The sequence below is a fragment of the Triticum urartu genome, chromosome 2A (assembly GCF_056163025.1).
Source record: "Triticum urartu cultivar PI428250 chromosome 2A, HENAU_Tu73, whole genome shotgun sequence".
NCBI lineage: Eukaryota > Viridiplantae > Streptophyta > Magnoliopsida > Poales > Poaceae > Triticum > Triticum urartu.
The window spans coordinates 695,342,424-695,354,956 of record NC_141874.1 but is presented as its reverse complement, the minus strand read 5'-3'; the positions used below and the strand labels follow the sequence as shown (position 1 = coordinate 695,354,956).

Below are 12,533 nucleotides of genomic sequence, written 5' to 3'. Positions count from 1 at the left end.
CAGGCACAAGATGATGATGGCCATATCATATCACTTATATTGATTGCATGTGATGTTTATCTTTTATGCATCTTATCTTGCTTTGATTGACGGTAGCATTATAAGATGATCTCTCACTAAATTATCAAGATAAAAGTGTTCTCCCTGAGTATGCACCGTTGCCAAAGTTCGTCGTGCCCAGACACCACGTGATGATCGGGTGTGATAAGCTCTACGTCCATCTACAACGGGTGCAAGCCAGTTTTGCACACGCAGAATACTCAGGTTAAACTTGACGAGCCTAGCATATGCAGATATGGCCTCGGAACACTGAGATCGAAAGATCGAGCGTGAATCATATAGTAGATATGATCAACATAGCGATGTTCACCATTGAAAACTACTCCATTTCACGTGATGATCGGTTATGGTTTAGTTGATTTTGATCACGTGATCACTTAGAGGATTAGAGGGATGTCTATCTAAGTGGGAGTTCTTTAAGTAATTTGATTAATTGAACTTAAATTTATCATGAACTTAGTACCTGATAGTATCTTGCTTATGTATGTTTGATTGTAGATAGATGGCCCGTGCTGTTGTTCCGTTGAATTTTAATGCGTTCCTTGAGAAAGCAAAGTTGAAAGATGATGGTAGCAATTACACGGACTGGGTCTGTAACTTGAGGATTATCCTCATTGTTGCACAGAAGAATTACGTCCTGGAAGCACCGCTGGGTGCCAGGCCTGCTGCTGGAGCAACACCAGATGTTATGAACGTCTGGCAGAGCAAAGCTGATGACTACTCGATAGTTCAGTGTGCCATGCTTTACGGCTTAGAATCGGGACTTCAACGACGTTTTGAACGCCATGGAGCATATGAGATGTTTCAGGAGTTGAAGTTAATATTTCAAGCAAATGCCCGGATTGAGAGATATGAAGTCTCCAATAAGTTCTATAGCTGCAAGATGGAGGAGAATAGTTCTGTCAGTGAGCATATAATCAAAATGTCTGGGTATAATAATCACTTGACTCAGATGGGAGTTAATCTTCCAGATGATTGCGTCATTGACAGAATTCTCCAATCACTGCCACCAAGCTACAAGAGCTTCGTGATGAACTATAATATGCAAGGGATGAATAAGACTATTCCCGAGCTCTTCGCAATGCTGAAAGCTGCGGAGGTAGAAATCAAAAAGGAGCATCAAGTGTTGATGGTCAACAAGACCACTAGTTTCAAGAAAAAGGGCAAAGGGAAGAAGAAGGGGAACTTCAAGAAGAACAGCAAGCAAGTTGCTGCTCAAGAGAAGAAACCCAAGTCTGGACCTAAGCCTGAAACTGAGTGCTTCTACTGCAAGCAGACTGGTCACTGGAAGCGGAACTGCCCCAAGTATTTGGCGGATAAGAAGGATGGCAAGGTGAACAAAGGTATATGTGATATACATGTTATTGATGTGTACCTTACTAGAGCTCGCAGTAGCACCTGGGTATTTGATACTGGTTCTGTTGCTAATATTTGCAACTCGAAACAGGGACTACGGATTAAGCGAACACGGGCGAAGGACGAGGTATTAGACCTAAATAATTGTTATTAGGTGCCAGCGTTAAGCATGAGCATTATATCTGGATCTTGTTTGATGCGAGACGGTTATTCATTTAAATCAGAGAATAATGGTTGTTCTATTTATATGAGTAATTTCTTTTATGGTCATGCACCTTTGAAGAGTGGTCTATTCTTGATGAATCTCGATAGTAGTAACACACATATTCATAATGTTGAAGCCAAAAGATGCAGAGTTGATAATGATAGTGCAACTTATTTGTGGCACTGCCGTTTAGGTCATATCGGTATAAAGTGCATGAAGAAACTCCATACTGATGGACTTTTGGAACCACTTGATTATGAATCACTTGGTACTTGCGAACCGTGCCTCATGGGCAAGATGACTAAAACACCGTTCTCCGGTACTATGGAGAGAGCAACAGATTTGTTGGAAATCATACATACATATGTATGTGGTCCGATGAATATTGAGGCTCGTGGCGGATATCGTTATTTTCTCACTTCACAGATGACTTAAGCAGATATGGGTATATCTACTTAATGAAACATAAGTCTGAAACATTTGAAAAGTTCAAAGAATTTCAGAGTGAAGTTGAAAATCATCGTAACAAGAAAATAAAGTTTCTACGATCTGATCGTGGAGGAGAATATTTGAGTTACGAGTTTGGTGTACATTTGAAATAATACGGAATAGTTTCGCAACTCACGCCACCCGGAACACCACAGCGTAATGGTGTGTCCGAACGTCGTAATCGTACTTTACTAGATATGGTGCGATCTATGATGTCTCTTACTGATTTACCGCTATCGTTTTGGGGTTATGCTTTAGAGACGGCCGCATTCACGTTAAATAGGGCACCATCAAAATCCGTTGAGACGACGCCTTATGAACTATGGTTTGGCAAGAAACCAAAGTTGTCGTTTCTTAAAATTTGGGGCTGCGATGCTTATGTGAAAAAGCTTCAACCTGATAAGCTCGAACCCAAATCGGAGAAATGTGTCTTCATAGGATACCCAAAGGAGACTGTTGGGTACACCTTCTATCACAGATCCGAAGGCAAGACATTCGTTGCTAAGAATGGATCCTTTCTAGAGAAGGAGTTTCTCTCGAAAGAAGTGAGTGGGAGAAAAGTAGAACTTGACGAGGTAACTCCCTTATTGGAAAGTAGTACATCACCGAAACCTGTTTCTGCGACACCTACACCAATTAGTGAGGAAGCTAATGATAATGATCATGAAACTTCAGAACAAGATACTACTGAACCTCGTAGATCAACCAGAGTAAGATCCGCGCCAGAGTGGTACGGTAATCCTGTTCTGGAAATCATGCTACTAGATCATGATGAACCTACGAACTATGAAGAAGCGATGGTGAGACCAGATTCCGCAAAATGGCTTGAAGCCATGAAATCTGAGATGGGATCCATGTATGAGAACAAAGTATGGACTTTGGTTGACTTGCCTGATGATCGGCAAGCAATTGAGAATAAATGGATCTTCAAGAAGAAGACTGACGCTGACGGTAATATTACTGTCTACAAAGCTCGACTTGTCGCAAAAGGGTTTCGGCAAGTTCAAGGGGTTGACTACGATGAGACCTTCTCACCCGTAGCGATGCTTAAGTCTGTCCGAATCATGTTAGCAATTGCCGCATTTTATGATTATGAAATTTGGCAGATGGATGTAAAAACTGCATTCCTGAATGGGTTTCTAGAAGAAGAGTTGTATATGATGCAACCGGAAGGTTTTGTCGATCTAAAGGGAGCTAACAAAGTGTGCAAGCTCCAGTGATCCATTTATGGACTGGTGCAAGCCTCTCGGAGTTGGAATAAATGCTTTGATAGTGTGATCAAAGCATTTGGTTTTATACAGACTTTCGGAGAAGTCTGTATTTACAAGAAAGTGAGTGGGAGCTCTGTAGCATTTCTGATATTGTATGTGGATGACATATTACTGATTGGAAATGATATAGAATTTCTGGATAACATAAAGGGATACTTGAATAAGAGTTTTTCAATGAAAGACCTCGGTGGAGCTGCTTACATATTGGGCAATAAGATCTATAGAGATAGATCAAGACGCTTAATTGGACTTTCACAAAGCACATACCTTGACAAGATTTTGAAGAAGTTCAAAATGGATCAAGCAAAGAAAGGGTTCTTGCCTGTGTTACAAGGTGTGAAGTTGAGTCAGACTCAATGCCCGACCACTTCAAAAGATAGAGAGAAAATGAAAGATGTTCCCTATGCTTCAGCCATAGGCTCTATCATGTATGCAATGCTGTGTACCAGACCTGATGTGTGCCTTGCTATAAGTCTAGCAGGGAGGTACCAAAGTAATCAGAGAGTGGATCACTGGACAGCGGTCAAGAACATTCTGAAGTACCTGAAAAGGACTAAGGATATGTTTCTCGTATATGGAGGTGACAAAGAGCTCATCGTAAACGGTTACGTTGATGCAAGCTTTGACACTGATCCGAACGATTCTAAATCGCAAACCGGATACGTGTTTACATTAAACGGTGGAGCTGTTAGTTGGTGCAGTTCTAAACAAAGCGTCGTGGCAGAATCTACATGTGAAGCGGAGTACATAGCTGCTTCGGAAGCAGCAAACGAAGGAGTCTGGATGAAGGAGTTCATATCCGATCTAGGTGTCATACCTAGTGCATCGGGTCCAATGAAAATCTTTTGTGACAATACTGGTGCAATCGCCTTGGCGAAGGAATCTAGATTTCACAAAAGAACCAAGCACATCAAAAGGCGCTTCAATTCCATCCGGGATCTAGTCCAGGTGGGAGACATAGAGATTTGCAAGATACATACGGAGCTGAATGTAGCAGACCCGTTGACTAAGCCTCTTCCACGAGCAAAACATGATCAGCACCAAAGCTCCATGGGTGTTAGAATCATTACTGTGTAATCTAGATTATTGACTCTAGTGCAAGTGGGAGACTGAAGGAAATATGCCCTAGAGGCAATAATAAAGTTATTATTTATTTCCTTATATCATGATAAAAGTTTATTATTCATGCTAGAATTGTATTAACCGGAAACATAATACATGTGTGAATACATAGACAGACAGAGTGTCACTAGTATGCCTCTACTTGACTAGCTCGTTAATCAAAGATGGTTATGTTTCCTAACCATGGACAAAGAGTTGTCATTTGATTAACGGGATCACATCATTAGTTGAATGATCTGATTGACATGACCCATTCCATTAGCTTAGCATCCGATCGTTTAGTATGTTGCTATTACTTTCTTCATGACTTATACATGTTCCTATGACTATGAGATTATGTAACTCCCGTGTGCCGGAGGAACACTTTGTGTGCTACCAAACGTCACAACGTAACTGGGTGATTATAAAGGTGCTCAGGTGTCTCCAAAGGTACATGTTGGGTTGACGTATTTCGAGATTAGGATTTGTCACTCCGATCGTCGGAGAGGTATCTTTGGGCCCTCTCGGTAACGCACATCACTTAAGCCTTGCAAGCATTGCAACTAATGAGTTAGTTGCGGGATGATGTATTACGGAACGAGTAAAGAGACTTGCCGGTAACGAGATTGAACTAGGTATTGGATACGGACGATCGAATCTCGGGCAAGTAACATACCGATGACAAAGAGAACAACGTATGTTGTTATGCGGTCTGACCGATAAAAGATCTTCGTAGAATATGTGGGAACCAATATGGGCATCCAGGTCCCGCTATTGGTTATTGACCGGAGACATGTCTCGGTCATGTCTACATTGTTCTCGAACCCGTAGGGTCCGCACGCTTAAGGTTACGATGACAGTTATATTACGAGTTTATGCATTTTGATGTACCGAAGTTTGTTCGGAGTCCCGGATGTGATCACGGACATGACGAGGAGTCTCGAAATGGTCGAGACATAAAGATTGATATATTGGAAGCCTATATTTGGATATCGGAAGTGTTCCGGGTGAAATCGGGATTTTACCGGAAAACCGGGAGGTTACCGGAACCCCCCGGGAGGTACATGGGCCTTAATGGGCCTTAGTGGAAGAAGAGGAGAGGCGGCCAGGGCTGGGCCGTGCGCCCCTCCCCCCTAGTCCGAATAGGACAAGGAGAGAGGGGGCCGGCGCCCCCTCCTTCTCTCTCTCTCTGTTCCCACCTCGCGAATCCTATTCCAACTAGGATTGGGGGAGAAGTCCTACTCCCTGAGGGAGTAGGACTCCTCCTGGCGCGCCCTATGATGGCCGGCCGGCCTCCCCCTCTTGAACCTTTATATACGGAGGCAGGGGCACCCCTAGAGACACAAGTTGATCCACGTGATCATATTCTTAGCCGTGTGCGGTGCCCCCTTCCACCATAGTCCTCGATAGTATTGTAGCGGTGCTTAGGCGAAGCCCTGCGACAGTAGTACATCAAGATCGTCACCAAGCCGTCGTGCTGACGGAACTCTTCCCCAACACTTTGCTGGATCGGAGTCCGGGGATCGTCATCGAGCTGAACGTGTGCTAGAACTCTGAGGTGCCGTAGTTTCGGTGCTTGATCGGTCGGGCTGTGGAGACGTACGACTACATCAACCAAACGCTTCCGTTGTCGATCTACAATGGTACGTAGATCACACTCTCCCCTCTCGTTGCTATGCCTCACCATGATCTTGCGTGTGCGTAGGAATTTTTTTGAAATTACTACGTTCCCCAACAGGCCCAAGGGGGGGGGGGGCGCACCAGCCCACTAAGGGCTGGTTCCCCTCCCCACTTCAGCCCTTGGGGCCCTCCGGGATGGGTGGCCCCACCCGGTGGACCCCCGGGACCCATCCGGTGGTCCCGGTACAATACCGGTGACCCCGAAACTTTCCCGATGGCCGAAATAACACTTCCTATATATAATTCTTCACCTCCGGACCATTCCGGAACTTCTCGTGACGTCCAGGATCTCATCCGGGACTCCGAACAACTTTCGGATTACTGCATACTCATATCTATACAACCCTAGCGTCACTGAACCTTAAGTGTGTAGACCCTATGGGTTCGGGAGACAAGCAGACATGACCGAGACGACTCTCTGGTCAATAACCAACAGCGGGATCTGGATACCCATGTTGGCTCCCACATGCTCCTTGATGATCTCATCGGATGAACCACGATGTCGAGGACCTAATCAATCCCGTACTCAATTCCCTTTGTCAATCGGTACGTTACTTGCCCAAGACTCGATCGTCGGTATCCCAATACCTCGTTCAGTCTCGTTACCGGCAAGTCACTTTACTCGTACCGTAATGCATGATCCCGTGATCAACCACTTGATCACATTGAGCTCATTATGATGATGCATTACCGAGTGGGCCCAGAGATACCTCTCCGTCATACGGAGTGACAAATCCCAGTCTCGATTCGTGCCAACCCAACAGACACTTTCGGAGATACCTGTAATGTACCTTTATAGTCACCCAGTTACGTTGTGACGTTTGGCACACCCAAGGCACTCCTACGGCATCCGGGAGTTGCACAATCTCATGGTCTAAGGAAATGATACTTGACATCCAGAAAAGCTACAGCAAACGAACTACACGATCTTTGTGCTATGCTTAGGTTTGGGTCTTGTCCATCACATCATTCTCCTAATGATGTGATCCCGTTATCAATGACATCCCCATGTCCATAGCCAGGAAACCATGACTATGATCAACGAGCTAGTCAACTAGAGGCTCACTAGGGACACATTGTGGTCTATGTATTCACACATGTATTACGATTTCCGGATAATACAATTATAGCATGAATAATAGACAATTATCATGAATAAGGAAATATAATAATCATTTTATTATTGCCTCTAGGGCATATTTCCAACAACTTTACTTCTTGGTTGTTGTTCCTTTGTGTAAAGGCTAGCGTTCTGCTATTTGATCAATTTTGTCGATATATATGTGCATTGTACTATGATCCTTATGATATGAATGAGACACGTATTACCATAAAAATGGAATTTTATTCATGTATAGGATAGGAATCAACTCTTTACATTTCCTTCTTTTGCGGTAAATTCTTCACATTTCAATTAAAGGAAAAAAAAGGTTAGTCTAAACTTAATGAAAAAATTCTTATCTTATGCATCAAATGATATCTCTTTCCCCATGGAAATTGATATACAACGTAATAGTGCTGATATTATGTTCTACAAATCATAACTTTTATAATTTCCTATGGTCAATCTTGCCATGGAGGTATACATAGGAGTTGTGTGTGTACTTGTACATCTTCATGAAGCAGATCTTGTGCTCCTAACACACAAACAAGATTCCCTCTTTGGCACTTCTCTCTCGATCATAGCACCAACTAATCTAAGGGAGCGTTCGGTTTCTCACTGCTCCTATAACTCCGCTCCCGGAGCGGACGGGATTGCAGCTTATTTTGACGGAGCTGGCAAAACCAAGCTCCACAACTCCTCGGAGCGGATCGATTCCGAACGGGGCATAAGATTGCTAGTTTATTAGGGACTGTTTGGTTCCTAGCCAAACCTTGCCACACTTTGCCACAACTAACCTTAGGCAAGTTTGACCAAGTTAGGTAGGTGTTTGGTTCTAGCCACACCTAAGGCAAGAATTTTTTTTATGAGCAGTGAACCCCACATGTCATAGACACAAGAAGTGTGGTAATATTCTCTTAGGCAAGCCAAAGTGTGGCTAACAATTTGAGCAACTCAAGTAAGGCACGTGTGGCAAATGTGGAAAAAATTATGTGGCAATATATGGCAATGATAGTCACAATCCAAACAGCCCCTTACTTACTCATCAGGGAAGGACATGCCGGCTAGCAGGGGGCAGGTAGGTAAGGGGAGTTCTGTGCTCTCAATCGAGGATCTCAATGTTCCTCTAGTCTTCGTCGCCCTCCTTCTCGCCCAAGGCGAGATGATTGCGGACGGAGCAGAGCCAACTGTGTTGCAGCGCCATGCTCATAGTGATGCAATCCTTGTTCCAAAGCCAACGAAGAGGCCTTGACAACACAGTCCACATAGGAGTACAAGACATGTGCTTGTTCTTTTCTAGCTCTCTGTTGGAGTTGAACATGAGGAGGAAAGGTGTTGGGAAAAATAGATAAACATGAATAACAAGGGCACTACCATTGACAAGTGGGTCATTTTAGAAAAAATAAATTGCTGAGCTATCTGGCACCTCAACAACATACTGACTAACTACCCTGAATTTCACTACCCAGAGGTCCCAAAGGTTATTTGTCTGGCCTAGGGGGTCATGTGATTGATTCATGAACCCGAAGGGGTTAATGTTGACTTTTTCTGACGTAGATACCTACGGAATTTTTTTTCTCACTGGTTGAACCTACAGGAAATATTGGATTTTTTTGTCTAAAAAAACCATCTGCCGAGTCAAATTGCCAGAAAAGACCATCTTCAAAATGAATTGACAAAAAAGACTAGCTGCACCGTGGCGGCAGGCGCAGCAGACGACACGTGGCACCTGCCGCCACAGTCGCCGGCGGCAGCCCCTGCCGCCACGAGCGCAGGCGGCAGCTCGGGCATAACAGGTTTTCCGTCCGCGCCAGCTGCAACGGAATGGGCAGGCGGCCGCTACTGCTGCGAGTGTGCGCCAGATGGGCCCTGCCGCCACGGCCAGGCGGCAGCCGCTGCTGTTAATCTGCAAGCGAAGAACAAATGCACAATATTATATAAACAAATGCACAATATTATATATGACTATTTGTGTCGGCCAGTCAGGTGGTGATGTATTTATCCGGTAATACCTAACGAGTGGGTGGAGTTCATGTGATTGACATATCGAGAACAGCTGAACAGATCATCTCACGCTTTCCAGTAATCTATCTACAGCGCATCAATACGAGCATTTGTGTGTTCAGGCATTGGCCTGCCTGCCCGTGTGATTAGTGATCAATCTTGCTTTTGTACTACTATTACATCTCGACGAAACCCGAGTTGTTGAAGCAAGGAAGCAGTGCGCAACAGCAACAGCGGCTGCCGCCTCGGGCTGTGGCGGCAGGGCCCACCTGGCCTGCCGCGGTACGCGCAGCAGACGTACCACTCCGGTGTTCCGTTGCAGCTGGTGCGCCGGATGAAAAAAACCTGTTAAGCCTGGGCTGCCGCCTGCACCCATGGCGGCAGGTGCCACGTGTCTACTGCCGCACCTGCCGCCATGACTCAGCTGGTCTTTTTTGACAATTTGATCTAGAAATAGTTTTTTTTGTCAATATCACTCGGCGGGTGGTCCTTTTGGACAAAAATTTGGAAATATTGTAGAGCTACAGAAAACACTTATGGACTTCATCTACATTTTTTGAAAAAGGGTGAATTTTATTAGCTTAAAATGAAGCATCAAGAGAATACAAACATGATGAGCACACACCCGGTCTCTGCATAGCTAAGATGCACACAGCCAACACCAACCCACACAAAAAACACGTCAGCAAATAGCAAAGTTATATAAGATCAAAGCTATGCATGGGCGAGAAAAAAAAACAAAAAAAAAACAAAATGATCAGTTCTGTGATCGGCAAACTATAGGAAAGACCATATCTGCACCAACCGTCTCAAGACACCATATGAACATCGTGATTCTTCAACAGCAACGCCTTCAGGAAGGGAGCAACGCTGAAACGCTGTCGTCACTGGATCCAGCAGTCAACGCCGGAATCTAGGTTTTCACCCTGAAAAAATTGTCCGAGCATATCCGAGCAATGCCTTCAACAAGGTAACGATGTATAACCATCGCCATTGCCAGAATTCAATTCTGGGCTTTCACCCCGGAGCTCGATACCGGGTACTTAAGAAGCAGCACCATCGACGTCACAAATGTGTTGTCGCCACCATTTTTCCATGACCCCGGCAGCTACATGCGATGCGCCGCTGCATAACCATTCCTTTGCGTCAACCCATAGGTTCAGTCAGTAGGAAAATCTGCTATAGGTGTAGTGTTACTCACAGGGCCGTACAACACATGCCACACAATTTTTAAAAAACTATGTGTACCAAAGATGTAAAATTCTGAATTCTTATCTACTATTATAGTATCTTTTAGCTGGAACAAATAATCCTTCTAGAATTCTTTTATACAGAATCTTTGAGTTTATCTCCATTAAAATATATTCTTCCATGCAGGATTTTTAAGCCCTGTGATATCAAATTAGGCAGTCGTATATATTAGGTTTGTGTCAAGCGCCTTTTTAGAAGAATTTCTTTAGGCTAGTGCAACATTACCCGAACTAGCACTTCTGACATGGATATGAGTTCGAAGATTCTACTTTCACCATTAAATTATAAACAAACATATTTTTTTTGAGAGGCAGGTGCTGCCACCTGGAAGAAGACTGGAGTGTGGAGTTGGCCACTGGGTAGATTCCAGGTAAATGCTCTTGGAACGAACTTGGCTAATCCATTCACTGGCAGAACATTGTATAACATAACTTAACTCTTGCTCAGCACCACTGGCCGTAACATTAGTACACGCCAACAAAACCATCATTGCTCGCACAAGCCAGCAGAGGGAGAGCAAAGCAAGAACCGCACGGCACGGCACGACACTCTGCGAGTGGAGTGACTGACATCCATCGATCGGCATGTCGACGGCGTCGGGGCAGCAGCAGCCGCCGCCGCCGCACCGGGGGCTGTGGAGCCTCGGCGGGACGGTGGAGCTCGTGGCGGCGTTCACGGCGGTGTGCCTCGCGCTGTACGGGGCGGTGCTGTACCTCAACTATCTGTACGTGCGGTGGAGCGGGCGGGACGGCGTGCGCCGGACGGGGCCCGGCCCCGAGGCCGGGCCGGCGACGGGGAAGAGGGACGGCGGAGGAGGGCTCGACGAGGCGGCGCTGGCGGCCATGCCGGTGTTCAGGTTCAAGGCGGAGCCGCGCGGGGGCGGCGGCGGCGGCGGCGAGGAGTGCGCGGTGTGCCTGGGCGCCATGCAGGACGGCGACGCGGTGCGCGCCCTGCCCGGGTGCAGCCACGCGTTCCACGCCGGGTGCGTCGACGTCTGGCTGGGCGCGCACGCCACCTGCCCCGTCTGCCGCGCGCACCCTGCTCCGGCAGCGAAGGACGGCTCCAAGACGGCAGAGACCGCCGGACGGGGGCCGGACCCGGAGAGCACGGTATAGCATGCGTGCGTTCGCCATCCCCGAGCTGCCAGTATGGCTTGAGGTACTTATCTTATGGGGTTTGAGTACAGAATGTTTGTGTTAGCTTACTCCGATTGGGAGTCTGGGACCGACAATTTTGTCTCATGGCTTGTAAATTGTAATCCTACTTGACTTTGGTGATGATAAATAAAGAAGTTCTCCAGATCACTCCGTAACTAGGTTTCTTTAGAAACCTTTGTAACTAAGTTCATATGTGATGTATCCGTAGATACTGACACCCTTTTTCCTAGTTTCAGGAGTAGCAATGTGGACACGTTATTAGTACATAACAGCAGACTTGTGCTAATTTGAAGGATTGTGATATTGGAATATATTGACCGCACCTCTTCATCTGTTCGAACTTTTGGATGAATTGATTGAAACATGAGTTCAATACCCGAGACAAGTGGTCTTTTATTGTAGTTTCACGGTATATATTGCACTGTTAATTAATCAATTAACCAACCAGCTAATTCCAATTGTGACCAGTCAGGTGAGGAAATTGTGGATGGATGACCCGTATGCACCGCTGAAAAGGACATGACAATCCCTTTTGTGCTGGACAATACTACATGTTTTCAGTCCCATGTTCAACAGTGGTCAGACAAGGATAAGACTAAGGCTTTATCCACTACCACAACGACACCTGATGTTTGAGCGAGCAAGTGCGCGGAAAACATTTCTTTAACCACGACAGTAAATATCTCTGACGCATGAAGCACCGAGGCTAGCGGCAATTATCGCATACTGCATACATCGACCGATGCAGAGATTAAGTCAGGGGTGCTCTCACTTTTGTAAAAAAAAAAAGAATTTAGTCATGTATTGCATCAAATTGAGCACGGCATATGGTGACAACAACACGTCAAGTCACCGCC

At 45.5% G+C, this 12,533-nt stretch overlaps 1 protein-coding gene across 1 annotated transcript; it reads left to right on the top strand.

Moving 5' to 3' along the window:
* Window positions 1-10,941: 10,941 nt before the first annotated feature.
* Window positions 10,942-11,823, top strand: LOC125534159 (E3 ubiquitin-protein ligase ATL6-like). Its single transcript, XM_048697445.2, has one exon. The coding sequence runs from the start codon at window positions 11,104-11,106 to the stop codon at window positions 11,632-11,634; it is 531 nt and encodes a 176-aa protein (XP_048553402.1). The 5' UTR covers window positions 10,942-11,103; the 3' UTR covers window positions 11,635-11,823.
* Window positions 11,824-12,533: the final 710 nt, after the last annotated feature.